Genomic DNA, 18345 nt, shown 5'->3' with positions numbered 1-18345 from the left:
ACCAAACCCTAATATCTGTTATTGAGAACCACGTATCCAACTACCCTTAGTTTATTATTACTTATCATTTTGTCATTTACGAAAACTTATAAAGTCTCTTTACCCCATACCAACATCATTACGACTTGTATTCAATTACACACCATTACCACCCTTATAACTCAAATGTTATTTGACCCAGATATTCGACCTTTTAAACAATCTTGTTTAATTAAACCATTATAATTTATCATCACCCCGTGTACACATCTCACCCTTAGTACCTCCTTGTTCATTTACAAAAAATTATAAATTTCGTTTACGTCATACCACTAACTAACACACCATTATTACCACTTTTAACACCACCTGTTAATCGAATTACCTATCGCACCCTTTTAATTACCTTGTTCAATTGAACCATTATAATTTATTATACCACCCCACCTTTAACCGCAACCGACTCTCATTATTTATGGTTATAACTGTTGATTTAAAAAAGATTTAAAAAAATAATTAAATATCAATTAGGCCTAACAACAAACGTTATTTAATTGAAAATTTAAATTTCGAACAAAATAACTTCGAAGAAAAATTCTACAAAACTTTCGAATTTTATTATTATGTTGACAACAAAATTTTTTTGAAAGAAACAAAGATGGACGAAAACTTAAACTTCTAAAAATAATTGACATAAACATAAATTTATTTTGTGTAAATCGAAAACAAATATAATTTTAATTTTTCATTGCAAAATTTAATATCTATAAAATTACATAAAAATAAATTCAAAAAACATTAAACGAAAAATTTTCTGCATAACGTTACAAATAATTTGAGAGTTTCAAAACTTCTAAAAAATATTTAAAGTTAAATCATTAAATAAAATATAACAAAAATTTATCTAGTTTTTATTTATCTTAATTATGATTATATATTTCATTAACAATGAAATAAAAATATAATTAACAAAAAACAATAACAAAAATTTCAAAAAGGTTTTGAAAAAAATATAATCATATTAGAATTATTACTAATAAAGTTATTCAATAAAAATTATATATATTACTAATACAATAGTTATATAATTATTAAAACTAATAATTATATATATTATAATTTTTAAAATTATTTATTAATAATATATTTTGATCCTTTAAATAAAAAATAATCCTTTAAATAATTTAAAAAATTAATGAAAAATTTTAAAATATTTTTAAAATTAATTCGTACATTTTAAAACATATTTAATTATAAAATAATATGTTAAATATTTCATTTATTATTTTATAACTATTGTTCATATTTTAATTAAGATATTAAACATTTTTCTGTGTTATTAAGTTTTTTAATTCATCGAGGTTATTGAAATTTTTTCCACGGTAGTAGATCAACAAACACTTGATATTCGAACAACGAATCCATTCACAAATCTCTTCAATGAAATTGATGTCGTTGTGAAGGTAAAGATCTAATCTTTCACAAAGATTAATCCACGGAAGAAAATTTTGTTCAAAATCTTTTTTCGTTATTAAATAACGTGAGATGCTTATCGTCAACCTTTCAATCTTATCTTTCGGTTTCCATCCTTCGATTTTAATTGGACTATAAAAGAGAACTTTCCGAACATTTGTTGAACATTGAATTATAAGATTTTTTTCTTCATCACTTAAAATATTTTTACGAACATTTAACCTCAATAACTTTCTTCCAGATTTAATGTAATGATTTACGAAATAATTTTCACAAGAAGTTTTGTAAGAAGTTTCCCCATCGTCAATCCAAATCGACCACTCTCTTCTTCGTTGATCGACGATAAATTTTATTTCATTAGTAAATGATGATTGACTTTCATAAAAATATTCAGTGAATAAATTAACGTAATAAGTTCTAAGATTTTCGTCTTCATTTTGACGAGATAATTTGACGTAATTAGTTCGAGATGATTTAAGTAGACGATCTACAGAAAAAAGCAATAATTTAATAAAAATAAACAAATAAATAAAAATTTAAACAATAATCGGAATTGATAACATATGAATAATATACGTAATGAAATATAATCAACATAACGATACATATATATTTATAAATATAAAGTTTATAACATAATTTTATAAAAAAATATAATATTTATATATATAAAGATATTTACATATTACGTATAAAAAGTTATGAAAGAATAAAAAATCAATAAAAAATATTATAATTAAATACATTTTATATTACATAATAGTATTTACATTAATATTAAATTATATACGTTTAATTAATTAAATTATATATAAAAAGAAAAAAAAAGAAACTTTTAATTAAACAATTTTTTACTAAAATTGTAAAAAATATTTTAATTTTATCAATTTAAACATAATTTTTATCACATTTTTTAAACTTCGTTTTACCGTAAATATAACATATTTAAAATAATGTAAAAAATGTTCATCATTAATATTAATTAAAAAAATACTTTATATTCATATTACTAATAAAATCAAATTAAAAAAGTGATTTAAATTTAACCAAGTAATGTAACAAGCCAACAAACAAAACGCATTTCATTTAAACGTAGATTTGAAGTGAAATGAATGTTTTAAATCGAATTTCCAATAAAGAACTTAACATTGAAAATCTCCTTCGTCGATATATTTGAAATAAATTATGTGAAAAACCATTAAATACTCATATAGTGAGAGTTTAAATAAGTGTTTATTCGAATTCGGCGTTGATTGAAATCTTTTTTTTGAAAAAAGCTCTTTAAAGAACTACTTATATAATTTATAAACTACATTAAATTTTATAACAAAATTATGATATAATATATTTTTGATACAGTTGCAATAATAAACAACAGTTTTGTCGTTAAAGCAGAGCTACAAAGCTATGGTGTCCGGTTTATACGTAGAAGCGCAGAGTGCAAAACCTTCTTTTTATGTTCCTTAGGGGTCCTGCGTAAACTACGTCACGCACTAGGAAAGAGGGGGAGGAATTGGTGGTTTTATGAGGACCTGTACGGGATTTGTTATTAAAGACTTACAATCTTGTGATGAGAGAGGAGGGCATGGAGCCATGGTCAAAAACGGTCAAAAATAGCATGACGTAATTTATAATGGCCCCTTCCAAGAAGTCCTAACAGTCTTATTGTTTAGAAAATCAAGATTTTCAATGTACAAACTGGACATCTGGTGCACGTTTTTTTTTTAAATAATAAACTTGTTTATAAAAAACGAGTACGAGAAGCTATAAAACCTTAAGAAACTTTAAGTGCTAGGTTACTTTTCAATAAGAAACTTTTTTAATAAGGAGTTTAAGAAATATTTCCTAACTTTTCATCTACTTATCGTAACAACATAACAGAAAGTTAAAAAGTATTATTTACGGAGAACAAAAGTTTAAATGAGTTTTCAACATTTAACAAGTTTGAGAGTGTAAATTTGCACGCGCAATGAAATTTACGCGATTCAATTGCGAATAAAATACGTATATCATAAGAGCAAACTTGAGAAATTTTTAATCTAGCAAATACTAAAAGTTTCTTAAAAGATTTAAAAAATGGTACTCTTATGATGAAATCTTTCTTGTACTAGCCCGTTTCCTTGGTTTTTTACACACACACAAAAAACGACGTGTAACTCTAGACCTTGCTACAAAAAAATATAAATGCTTTTGGAAAGAAAAAAGCAACGAACAAAATTAAGATAAAAATCGATAATTTAATCAATCATTATTATATGTATTTAAATATATTTTTATGAATTTTAAATATTTAATATATCTCTGTATTCAGAGATGCCAAAGTTAAAAAGGTAATCAGCGTTTTATAAAAACTGTCGTAAGCTAAAAAAAGTTTCAATTTACTTTCTAGAATGTCACTGTATTATTTAGATGAACTCTTAGATTTAGAAATTTACAAAAAAAAAATGAAGTCTGTTGAATATACAATCGATTAACATCTCAGTTTTGTTGAAAAATTGCTTTATTTCGATGAACACATTTAAAAAAATGAGCTAAAGTATAAATTAAACTATTACAATTATTTATGAAACTCCAATGCTTACTTTTTTTTGCCTTTTCTTTTTATATTTTTATAATATAATTTAATTAATAAAAAAAAAACACAGGCTTTTTATCAACAACTCCATATAATCGTTGTAAGTTATTATTTTGTATTAATTCAAATTTAGTTTTAGGACATAAATTTTTAAATAAAAACAAATGATAAATTCATATTGAAGTATACTTACGACTTAAAAAGTTTAAGAAGTTTTGTTACCAGTGTTAATTAAAAACAATGGTAACAATATGAGATTTTATATTCGAATTAATTCGACAAATTCGAAGAAAACAAATGTAATTCGAAACAAGCGTTTTACTAATAGATATTGTAGTTTATTGTATCTACCGCAACCGTTAAAAAAAGAATGTGACTTTTCATGATGAAATTTTTTGATCGCATTTTATAAAATGACTATAAATCAATTTTAAAGCTTGCAAATATGTTAATTAATAATTTAGACATTTTCATTGGATAACATAAACTAATCACTTTAAAGTTTTTTTGCTTCAATAAAATAATTTAAAAACAATAAAAACATGCATTACGTCATTACGATATTGTAATTTAAAAGTCACTATAAGATAGATAAAATTATTCAATAACAGAAAAAAATTTGTAAATTATTATAAATGACTTTATTAATACCTATTAACAAACAAATAGTGATAAAAAAATAACCTACATATAACAAATATCGAAAAAATATTTACCTAAATTAAAAAAACGTAATGGCAAGACGAATAAAACGACATAAAACACTATTTTAATTGTTGCTCTTCTGATGTTTAGAATTTTATCTGTAATAGGGTGTTTAGTGAAAATTACGGACGCATAAAAAAAAAGACGAATACAAAAAAAACATCCAAATAATATTAAATAAGTGTGTCAAAAAATTACTTTAATGTATTATTTAATGTAAGTTGATAATTATTAATACGTTATTTATTAGTCTCTAAGCTCCATCTTTTTTTACTTTTAAAAAGAAAAAAAAATAATAATAATAATGTGCAGTGAAAACTTGAATATTTTAGTCCACAAGTTCTTTGGGTTTAGTAGAAATGTAAAACAGTTATGCAATTATTTGGTTTTAATACAAAAACATTCTCTAGCCTACTCTTTTAAACAAAAAGAAAAAAAATTACGCAAAACAATAGTGGCTATAAAAAAAGCAAATCATCAACTTAATTATACAAAACACTTTTACAACTGTTGTATGACATTTCTACATTAATCGAAACAAAGTTAGCGTATTTATATTAACATTTAAATAACAAAAAATTGCCGTTCGAACGAACGTTTGTGAGATTTTACAAATAAGTAAATGTCCATTACTAGGTTTAAAAACAGGCAAAACACATGGAATAAAAAAGATTTTATACAGAATATTTTGTATATTTGAATGAGTAAAATAATTTTTTAATGAATTAATTTTTAATAATTAATTTTATTAAGTAAAACAAATATTCAACTCTTTTTACATTTGAGAAATCGCCACATAAAAAATGAAATCAAAATCCTTTTAATTTGAATTTATAAATAGTATACACACACACACACACACACACACACACACACACACACACACACACACACACACACACACACACACATATATATATGTATATATATACATATATTATATATGTATATATCATATATATATATATATATATACATATATATATGTATATATATACATATATTATATATGTATATATCATATATATATATATATGATATATACATATATAATATATGTAAATATATACATATCTATATGTATATATATATATATATATATATATATATATATATATATATATGTATATATATATGATATATACATATATAATATATGTATATATATACATATATATATGTGTGTGTGTGTGTGTGTGTGTGTGTGTGTGTGTGTGTGTGTGTGTGTGTATACTATTTATAAATTCAAATTAAAAGGATTTTGATTTCATTTTTTATGTGGCGATTTCTCAAATGTAAAAAGAGTTGAATATTTGTTTTACTTAATAAAATTAATTATTAAAAATTAATTCATTAAAAAATTATTTTACTCATTCAAATATACAAAATATTCTGTATAAAATCTTTTTTATTCCATGTGTTTTGCCTGTTTTTAAACCTAGTAATGGACATTTACTTATTTGTAAAATCTCACAAACGTTCGTTCGAACGGCAATTTTTTGTTATTTAAATGTTAATATAAATACGCTAACTTTGTTTCGATTAATGTAGAAATGTCATACAACAGTTGTAAAAGTGTTTTGTATAATTAAGTTGATGATTTGCTTTTTTTATAGCCACTATTGTTTTGCGTAATTTTTTTTCTTTTTGTTTAAAAGAGTAGGCTAGAGAATGTTTTTGTATTAAAACCAAATAATTGCATAACTGTTTTACATTTCTACTAAACCCAAAGAACTTGTGGACTAAAATATTCAAGTTTTCACTGCACATTATTATTATTATTATTTTTTCTTTTTAAAAGTAAAAAAAGATGGAGCTTAGAGACTAATAAATAACGTATTAATAATTATCAACTTACATTAAATAATACATTAAAGTAATTTTTTGACACACTTATTTAATATTATTTGGATGTATTTTTTGTATTCGTCTTTTTTTTTATGCGTCCGTAATTTTCACTAAACACCCTATTACAGATAAAATTCTAAACATCAGAAGAGCAACAATTAAAATAGTGTTTTATGTCGTTTTATTCGTCTTGCCATTACGTTTTTTTAATTTAGGTAAATATTTTTTCGATATTTGTTATATGTAGGTTATTTTTTTATCACTATTTGTTTGTTAATAGGTATTATTAAAGTCATTTATAATAATTTACAAATTTTTTTCTGTTATTGAATAATTTTATCTATCTTATAGTGACTTTTAAATTACAATATCGTAATGACGTAATGCATGTTTTTATTGTTTTTAAATTATTTTATTGAAGCAAAAAAACTTTAAAGTGATTAGTTTATGTTATCCAATGAAAATGTCTAAATTATTAATTAACATATTTGCAAGCTTTAAAATTGATTTATAGTCATTTTATAAAATGCGATCAAAAAATTTCATCATGAAAAGTCACATTCTTTTTTTAACGGTTGCGGTAGATACAATAAACTACAATATCTATCAGTAAAACGCTTGTTTCGAATTACATTTGTTTTCTTCGAATTTGTCGAATTTATATATATATGTATATATACATATATATATATATATATATATATATATATATATATATATATATATATATATATATATATATATATATATATATATATATATATATATATATATATATATATATATATATATATATATATATATATATATATATATATATATATATATATATATATATATATATATATATATATATATATATATATATATATTAAAGATCTTCAAGCTCAAGATTGTTTTTTTACATTATAGGACACCGTACATTTTATCATGAACAGCAATTCCACTCATTGCAAGTTTTATATTTCTACTGTCACTAAAAATAAGAAATTTATCATAGCGCTATTATAATGTTAAGTTGCAAATATTCCAAGGATTAGATACCCAAGAGGAAGATCATATGTGTGATATAAACTGTAATTTAGATATAACTTTGAACCTTTGAACTATGCATAGGTTTGGGAAATGTAATCTGAGAAAATTAGACAGAAAATGTCAGGTTCAATTAAATGATATCTTGTTTATATAAATTTTTGGAATCAGATTGAACAAGTGCTTGTAACTAAACAAGCAGGAAAGTCAATCCATAGAAAGTTTTATTCAGTAGCATAAAATTCTCTATGTAATGACTTAATATGAAGTATTAGTTACGATACTAAACTAATATAATCACCAATGTGCCAAATGTGGAGGGTTTAATGTAAGCTGTTGTATAATTTAATTGTAAACATCATACCTTTCTTTTTTTTATTTATTGATTTAAGTCCAGTTTTTTTCAACATTTAATATACAAATATTTTTTAAAACAATGTGATATTGCTTTTATTCTAACAGACTTAGCAAGTGCTTCACTAGCAGTAGAGTTAAACTAATTGATGAGAGGAGATTTAAACTAGTCAATAACAGTAGATTTAAACTGTTTGCAGAAAGTAGATTTAAACTATTTGACAACAGTAGATTTATACTATTCGATGACAGTTTAAACTATGCAGAGGTGTGGTTCTATTGCTCATTGCATGTTAATAATAACTTTAAAAATATTGCAGTTAAACTGAAGTAATAACAAGTTGATAAATAATAACTTTATAACTTTTATAAAAATCCACTCTTTTGCCCGTCACCGTTGACAATATGAAAACATATTATTTAAATTGGTTACTAAGGTAAAAATTGATTAAAATACTTGGTCAAGCAGCTTAAATTTTTATTTCAACAGATTTGTAATATACACATAAAGTTCTAAAAGTATCTGCAAACAGTTTATGTTGACATTTTTATTGATTTTGATTTTGTCGAGGGCCACTGTGACACTGTGATATACTTTTATAAAATTTATATGGGTATTTTTATAAAAAATACCCATATAAATTTTAATTAAAAATAAATAAAAAGCAGATAACGGTTTGAATTTGTTTTAAAAGTTTCTTGTCAACCAGCAAAAAAAAAAAAATTACAAAAAAACAACCTTAAGTAAATAACTTTACAAGTAAGTTATTTAAGTAAACAACCTTAAGTAAATAACAGGGTGGTACCTCAGGGTACCACCTCAGATTTGCTTCGAACTTTGCCTACCGACAAATTTTATGAAAAAAACAAAATCTCAAAAAGTTTAGCTTGATTGGCCAGTATGTTTAAACGTTAAAATTGGATAAATATTGACAGAAAATGAAAACTTTGGTCAAATTTGGACAAACCATAACTTTATAAGTAAAAAAAGTCACTTGAATTTTGTATTGTGATTTTTGACTCAAATAATCCATTTCAAGTGATAATTTTTTTACTACAATCTAATGTCAAAAATCATTAAAATCTACTGTATCTTCTAGAAACTCAAATTTCGACCTGTTCAAAAGATATGATTCAATCATAACTTTCGAACAGGTAGGTCCATCAAACTAAATTTTTAAGGTTTTTTTTTTTTTAATGTTGGTGGTCAAAATATAACTAATTTGAGTAATATAATATAGATAAAAAGTTATGCAATCATTACTATCATAACCACAAATAATATTAATCTTAAGAAAAAACATAAAGTAAAATTATTGCGCTCTGTATCAAGTCACATAATTATATACTCATATAACATAAATAATATAAGTCAATAGAAATATATTACTAGAAAACATCAATCAATTATATTAATAAAAAAAAATAATCCTAATTAAGTAACATGGATATAGATAAATTAGAGTGATGAATTTAATGCACCTCACACTGAATAGCTTAGCTCTAGTACAACTGACACTGTTGACACTGTTTTTGTGTTTTTCAATCTCCTATTCGTTAAGTCAACTATGTGACTCTAATGTACTGTAATGGTACTTCAGCAGATGTTTTTCATCTTAATACTGAAAAATGTGCCTCCTCAACATTCTTTTGGATTCAGGTAGGAATCGAAGGTTTCATTTGTACTTATGCACCTTCTGTTTCTAAACGCAATGAATGAAATATTCATCTTTTTTATAAAAACAACTCACTTGAAAACTTTTATTTTTTTCTGCAAATTTTTATTGCAATATTGAGGATATTCTGATATTGATGAATGACAATACTCTTACCCAACCCTCTAATAACACTCTTACTAAGTCATCATTTTACAACACTCTTACAAAAACCTCTACTTTACATCATCTTGGATTCATCTTAATTGTACGTCTTTACTCTCATAGCTCGCGTCTATTATGCCATCTACTAAAATTCATTCTCGCGTTATTCGTCATTCAATTAAGTCTCATATTTTCTGTGACTGTTCCCAAGTGCTCCAAAAACTCTTATTCCACTAGTTTTTTTCCTCAAACATCAGTTCTTTGGAATTTGCTTCCTTTATCTTGCTTTCCTGATTTTTTTAATTTGCAGTCTTTTAAATTGTCTACAATCTTTATCTTTTCTATTCCAGTAACTACCAACTATAATTAGTGGTTGCTTGCAGCCTTGTTGGGAGCAAAGATGTTAATATATATATATATATATATATATATATATATATATATATATATATATATATATATATATATATATATATATATATATATATATATATATATATATATATATATATATATATATATAAGGATATATATACATTCATAGCAAAGTTATTATTTGCAAAGTTTGCCTCTCATTTATGTGCACACAAAATTATGCGCCTCAATCAAAGTTAATAAACCAAAGTTTATATTTTTAACTTACTTTAATACAATATTTTCGATAAAATAATTTATTTCGAAAATAGTACTTTTGGAGCTTCAATTTTTGAAAATTTCAACCAGATATCTACAATATTTAAATCAGCAACAAGTTTATTTTCAATGGAAATCATTGCAAGATTGTTCAACCTGTCCTAACCGATTGTTAATCTTAAATAATTTTTAGTAGCGCTAGCTCCTGTTATTGGTAATGTGAGAAATATTCTTAATGCAATAGATACTTTGCGTAGATTTCATTCAAATCGTTTGTGTACAAATATTTTATAGCAGGATCCATATTTTTAGTAAAATGAAAAAAAAGAGACGTTAATTCAAAGCTTAGTTCCTCGCCAGAAATATCATTTTTTCCATTTTCAGATTCCATTTTTTTTTTCAATGCGATGCAATGAAATTTTAAATCATCTTTCTTATCTGTTGAGAGCTTTTTAATATCAAATAAAAAGCTAAAAGGTGCAATTGCAGCATAAAATATATCTTCTATTGCAATAGTACAATAGAATTTAATATTCTATTTATAAAACATTTTGCTTATACTTTTTTTTTGGAGTGTTCTTCAAAGTTTTTTTGGACTGTTTTTCAACAGATTCTGCTGTGGTTTTTGCAACTGTTTCATTAGTAGTCTTGGCCGCATCTTGCAGTGCTTCATAAATTTTTGGCATTTCAAATTGAAGAGTATTTATAGCGCTGATGTGGCTTTCCTATCTTGTCTCACTTAATGGTTTAACTGTTAAAGATTGACACTTTGATTGCAAAATTAACCATCATATTGTTAAAGCAGAAAAAAAAGTAAACTTGATCAATTATATTAGAAAACATAGAAATTTTAGGTGAACATCTCACAGAATCAACAACTACCAGATTTAATGTGTGTCTGCAGCATGGAATATAAACCGCTCAGCTGTTTTTTTAAGAATAAAAGCTTGCTCACCATTTCTTACGCATTTGCACAATTGTCATAGCTCTGACCTCTTATGTTTTTGTAATTGAATTGCGTGGGAGAAATTATGTACGGAGGTTTTGACTGGCGTAGTTTCCTTAAGAAAATATATATATAGTATAAGCGGTTTTTTTTTATGAGCATATTTGAGGTGATTTGTAAAGTATAAATTGAACGCAAAATTTTTGTAAAGTTTTTTAAATGAGTTAAAAGAAAGATTTTAAAATTGTAATGTTGTGCCGCCTGCGAAAAAATTACAGTTTTCCACTGACAAGCTATTTTTTACCAGGGAGTCAAATATCTCATTTGAAAAGTCATGTCCTGTCAAACCTTCAATTAAGTAAAATCCAAGAAAACTTTAATTAGTATGAATTTCAATCTTATCCTCTACATCAATCTATCGAACCAGCAATGACATTTGCTCCTGGTGACTGATGTCTGGTGTACAATCAACAATAATTAAAAAATACACAGACTTTTGGACATATGAGCAAATTTCAAATTTATTGGATATGCCAATCAAGTCAATGAGTTCATTCTGAATAACTTTTGTCAAATAGTGCACAGAATTGGTTTTTATTTTTGTGAATCTTAGTGAAACATTCTGAGGTAGCACCAGTTTCAGTAAATCTAAGGAAAATAAACTTTTTTTGATATTATATATTTTACTTACATTACATCACTTACATTATCGAGCGATTATTATGAGATTATTATCGTGAATTTTTTAAATCTATAATTAAGAGTTAGAGTTACATAACAAAAGAATTGCAAAAGTATTGAACTCATTCATTAAAAATAATTAACAAAAGAATTTTTTTAAAACTGGTGGCACTCTTCCTCAGTGATTTTTTATAACATTTATCAAAGTTATCAAATCGATAACAATTTGAGTAATAAGGCAATTGCTTGGGCTATTAAACAGTGTACTGAGTACAGTCAATGCTTCGAGTCAAGTTCTTTAACAAATTTAAAAATGAATAAAGTGCCAAAAACTATAAAACACAAAAAAACATCGTCATAACCAGGTTCTCTAAAACTTATATTCTCATTCACTAATATTCGTGTTCTTCGAAGTAACTTTTCTTCTGTTGAGTCTTATCTCTTTAAAAATTCACCAGGCATACTTGGTCTTAGTGAGACTAATTTGAGTTCAGCTATATCTTCTTGTGATCATAACGTTGATGGTTATCTCACAGAATCAACAACTAGCAGATTTAATGTGTGACTGCATATAAACCGCTCAGCTGTTTTTTTTAAGAATAAAAGCTTGCTCACCATTTCTTACGCATTTGCACAATTGTCACAGCTCTGACCACTTATGTTTTTGTAATTAAATTGCGTGGGAGAAATTATGTACGGAGGTTTTGACTGACGTAGTTTCCTTGAGAAAATATAAATATAGTATAAGCGGTTTTTTTTTATGAGCATATTTGAGGTGATTTGTAAAGTATAAATTGAACGCAAAATTTTTGTAAAGTTTTTTAAATGAGTTAAAAGAAAGATTTTAAAATTGTAATGTTGTGCCGCCTGCGAAAAAATTACAGTTTTCCACTGACAAGCTATTTTTTACCAGGGAGTCAAATATCTCATTTGAAAAGTCATGTCCTGTCAAACCTTCAATTAAGTAAAATCCAAGAAAACTTTAATTAGTATGAATTTCAATCTTATCCTCTACATCAATCTATCGAACCAGCAATGACATTTGCTCCTGGTGACTGATGTCTGGTGTACAATCAACAATAATTAAAAAATACACAGACTTTTGGACATATGAGCAAATTTCAAATTTATTGGATATGCCAATCAAGTCAATGAGTTCATTCTGAATAACTTTTGTCAAATAGTGCACAGAATTGGTTTTTATTTTTGTGAATCTTAGTGAAACATTCTGAGGTAGCATCAGTTTCAGTCAATCTTTCAATTGTTTGAATAATTTCAATTGAATTAGTAGAGTCAGTTTGCTTTCATTTCCAGAATCAACCAGATCTTGAACTATTGGACTTTCATTGACATTTTTATCATAATGAGTTTTTGATAGAAATATTTCTAAGATTTGATTTGATTTCAATTGTTTTTCTTTTCGTAGGCATTTTTGTTTAAACTCACAACCTGAAGATTTTCTTTTCTCCATTATTTCTTTTAAAAGAAATCAATAAATATTACATAATTTTATAGCAATAATTAGATAACTTTAATCAAAATAAAAAAGTAATTGAGATTCTCAAACAAGTATACCTTCTCAGAAGATGTGTGCGGTCGCACGCCTTAAATTACCACGCATATATTTTTTGTTGATATCTTTGCCGCGATTTTTTGGATATATTAAAAAAAAAGGAATTTTAAAAACGCGCTGAAAAAAAACAAACTTATTTGTCATGCTATTTTATTTTTCTTACTAAAAATTTATTATAATAGTTATTAATGAGAAAATAAAATCATGAAAATAATATATATGGGCAATTTTATTTTTAACTTATTTTAAATGCGCAACAACTTTACCAAATACTTGCTTATTTAAACTTTAAATTAAACTTTTAGCTATTTTTTATGAAAGCTGTTAGGCTAATGAACAAAATAAGCTAAAAAGTTTTGAGTTTGTCCAAAAGAGGGTGAACTTATTGCTGAAAATGCTACTTACACTTATGTTACATGGAAAACAAAGTAAAAAAATTGCTTTAACTGTTAGGTCTGACTTCTTAGAATCAGTAAAGCGGTTTGTATTAGACACTTTCACAAGATGTTGAGAATTCTATACCAATTTAAAAAATATATAAAAATCTATCAGAGTTAACCGGCTAAGGAAAATAAACTTTTTTTGATATTGTATATTTTACTTACATTACATCACTTACATTATCGAGCGATTATTATGAGATTATTATCGTGAATTTTTTAAATCTATAATTAAGAGTTAGAGTTACATAACAAAAGAATTGCAAAAGTATTGAACTCATTCATTAAAAATAATTAACAAAAGAATTTTTTTAAAACTGGTGGCACTCTTCCTCAGTGATTTTTTATAACATTTATCAAAGTTATCAAATCGATAACAATTTGAGTAATGAGGCAATTGCTTGGGCTATTAAACAGTGTACTGAGTACAGTCAATGCTTCGAGTCAAGTTCTTTAACAAATTTAAAAATGAATAAAGTGCCAAAAACTATAAAACACAAAAAAGCATCGTCATAACCAGGTTCTCTAAAACTTATATTCTCATTCACTAATATTCGTGTTCTTCGAAGTAACTTTTCTTCTGTTGAGTCTTATCTCTTTAAAAATTCACCAGGCATACTTGGTCTTAGTGAGACTAATTTGAGTTCAGCTATATCTTCTTGTGATCATAACGTTGATGGTTATCTTTCTTTAATTTGTAATGACTCCAATAGTCACATGCTTGGCCCGGTCATTTACATTCGCAAGAATTCACCCATTTGTTGGAAAATCAGCCAATATCATTATTATTAGTAACTTTAATGCTCATCACACTAAATGGCTTGGCTCTAGTTTCAGTGACTCTACTGGCGTTAAAGCCCTCAATATTTGCTTTTTTCAATCGCTAACTTAAAGAGTCAACTTTCCAACTTGCTTTCCAGACAACCCGAATCATTTACCTTCTCTACTCAACTTATGCATTGTTTCTGATCCTAGTCAGTGCTCAGTTTCTCCACATTTACCCTAAGGTGCTTCGGATCACGGTTTGATCTCTCTAAAACTATTATCTCATTCTTCTTCGTCATCTGAATCCCCCTATCATCATACCTCTTATAACTACCTTAAAGCTGACTGGGGCTCTTTCTGTGATTTTCTAAGTGATAGCCCTTGGGTAGAAATCTTTTGTCTTCCTGCTGACAAATGTGCTTCTTACATAATGTCGTGGATTAAGGCTGGCATGGAATCTTTTATTTCCTCTCAATGATTCCAGGTCAAGCCTCACTCTTCTCGATCGTTTTCCTCATATTGTGCTGCTGCTATTGCCAATCAAAACCATTACTTCCGTATCTAACAGCAAAACAATTCTTTAGAAAACAGACATTTGTTTAATACTGCTAGAAACCGTTGTGAAAAAGGTTTCGTCTAACACCAAGCTCGCTCTTTTAAGGTCACGAAATCTCGTATTTCATCTCAAAAATTAGGTTCTGGTGACTTCTGTAGAATCTTCAACAGTATCAATAATAAGGGAAAATCTATTATTCTAATTCTCTTGTATTGTTCAGACTTTGTCACCTCATCTAAAGATAAAGCTGAATGGTTTGCTAAGAACTTTTCACCAATATCGTCTCTTGATTCCACTAGTTGCGTTCTACCTGATATTGCCATCAAACAGGTTGATCCATTGCTTGACATTCGTACCACTCCAGCTTTAGTATCTAAAGTGATTTCCTGCTTAGACTGCTTTACAGCTTGTGGTCCATACAACATACCTGTTATAGTCTTGCAGAAGTGTTCTCTAGAGCTGTCATCTATACTTTTAAAACTTTTTAACAAGTGCTTATCAAAGCCTTGTTTTTCAGCCTGCTGGAAAGCGGCATCTGTTATCCTATATAATTGCATCTGTTATCCTATTTAATCTGTTATCTTATTTAATTGCATCTGTTATAAATATTTTATTCGTAAGGATAATATGCGTAAAAGTTAGTATTAAATGCATACAAGGCTCCTGTTCCATTCACAGACGCACTGTTTTTAGTAGAGCAGGAATGTAATAGTCTACTTTCTGTGAACAAGTTTGTGATAGGAGTGGTAAGTTTTTATTTAAGGAGTCAAAAACAAAAAGAAAATTAGAATACTTTACTAGCGCTGGATATGTTGGAATGAAAAGTTTTTTTGAAGGACTTCGATGTATCAGATTTAATTGGTTGGAAGTTTATTATTCTAATGGATTGACTCTGAGACTATAGCAACTTCTTAACGCGATAGTTTCCAACTTGATCCCAAACTTGACAATAATATCTAAGATGAGATGAGAATAATGCATAGTAAATATTCTTAAGTGTAACTTTATTGACATAATGACGAATTATCGAAAGCATACCGTTAGCTCGAAAAAAGTTCCATGTGAAAAAGTTAGCTCGTGAAAGTTCCATGTAAGATTACAATCAATTAATACACCAAGATATTTTACAACTCTTGAAGGATATAGCCGTTTATTATTAATTTTGATTTTATTTTCAACATTTTTACAGAAATAGTTTTTTCTCAGAAAAAATTAGTTAAGTTTTTTCGGTGTTGAGACATAATAGTTTAGCATTTAACCAGTGAACTATACCTTTAATATCCGAATTAACATTTTAGCATATAGAACGATACGATTTGTTGATGTGCAAAAGATTTGTATCATCAGCAAACAGATGAACTGAGGAGAAGTGAACAGAGTTGATTAGGATGTTAACGTAGATTAAAAATAAAAGAGGACCTAGAACAGAACCTCGAGGAACACCACATAAAACTGATTTAATACTAGAATTGAAACCATTATTTCTTACAAATTAGTTTTGATCTGAAAGATAATTCCATAATGTTTTAATTTAGAAATCAAAATACTATGGGCAACAGTATTGAAAGCTTTTTGTAAATCGATAAAAACACCACAAACGAAATATCAACCAGTGACCAGTATCAAGAGCTTTCCTAATTTTTTCCGTTATACTTATTAATGCATGACAAGTAGAATGTTTTGATCGAAAACCAAATAGAAAATCATTTAACCAATTGAATGAGTTTAGAAAAGAGTACACTCTAGAATACTTAAGTTTCTTAAGAAACTTAATAATGTAAGATGAAAGAGAGGTCTGTAGTTAGTGCATGAAAGTTTAGAGCCATTTTTAAATATTGGGATAACGCAAGATAATTTCAAAATAACAGGAAATGTTCCATTTATAAATGTGGCATTGAATAGCTAAAAATGAATATTTGAAATTCATAGTTAAAATCTGTATTATTATATTATCTGTATTATCCTACAGAGTATTTATGAGAATGCTGTTTGGACCTAATAAAAAAGGGGTTAAAAAAAATTAAGTAAAAAAGAGAAAAAAGGGATCCTATATACAGAATAGCAATTTTAAGGATTTATGAACAAAAAATTAAAATCCTTCATAAATAATTTTCTATATCCTATTTTTTTACGCACATTAGTACTACATTCAACGCATTTATATACAATCATGTGCATATTGTTACATTATTCTCGTTAACTTTAAAAAATTATAAAAAACAACGCTAGTCACTATTGCTTTAGTGGTTTATTATTAAATTTTATAAAAACAGATTTGAATTATATATATTATATATAAAAAAGTTGCATATTTATGCATGTATTGTTATCTTGTTTTTGTCAACATTTGCAAATTAAAGAGAACATCAAAAAATTAATATAAACAAAACAGTGTTGGTTTAATAAAATAACATTTTTTGAACAATGATTACATGACTCTTACCAACATTCTAGCTACTATTATTAGTTAATAAAGAAATAACAAATCTAACTTTGATAAAGTTAGAAATAACTTTATCAAAGATGAATAAATAAAATAATCAAAGTTGCTTGCATTATAAATTCATGGTCGTAAAAGTATTCTGAAGAAGCAATTAAAAATGTGTAAGGTTTACAAGACGTGCTTTAGTATGCCGGCATGGAATAGGATCAATCCTGGGCTATACATTTTACATAATATTGCAAAAGAACTTTTGAGAACAAGATGTACATCTGCCTCTTGCTTAGATGTGCTTTATTTTTGAAAATTTCTTTGATTTTGATACATAAGTGACAAAGTTTTTATATATATTGATGCACTATAAGAAGATATTATACCCTGAAGTGGTATGTGAATTTTATTGTTTTCAAATTTATATAAATAGTTATAAACGCAATAATACAGGTGGTATAGTCATGACATTTGCAACTCTAAAAATTTGGTGATAATCAATGAACCATTCAAGCAACTGCTACTTTAGCATTA

The 18345-nt window shown here is 26.1% G+C and overlaps 1 protein-coding gene across 5 annotated transcripts in view; it reads right to left on the bottom strand.

Annotated features, from left to right (window-relative positions):
• Positions 1-1134: 1134 nt before the first annotated feature.
• Positions 1135-18345, bottom strand: part of LOC136076658 (NACHT, LRR and PYD domains-containing protein 3-like) — a 66399-nt gene continuing 49188 nt past the window's right edge. For all 5 annotated transcript variants that reach the window (XM_065789979.1, XM_065789980.1, XM_065789982.1 and 2 more), the window contains one exon: positions 1135-1939. In XM_065789979.1, coding sequence (XP_065646051.1) covers positions 1299-1939 — 641 coding nt within the window. In that variant the 3' untranslated portion in view covers positions 1135-1298. The remainder of the gene's footprint in view (positions 1940-18345) is intronic.

The sequence above is a fragment of the Hydra vulgaris genome, chromosome 02, assembly GCF_038396675.1.
Source record: "Hydra vulgaris chromosome 02, alternate assembly HydraT2T_AEP".
In the NCBI taxonomy this organism is placed as follows: Eukaryota; Metazoa; Cnidaria; class Hydrozoa; order Anthoathecata; family Hydridae; genus Hydra; species Hydra vulgaris.
The sequence above is the reverse complement of the archived record's forward strand: the minus strand, read 5'-3'. Positions and strand labels throughout refer to the sequence as shown.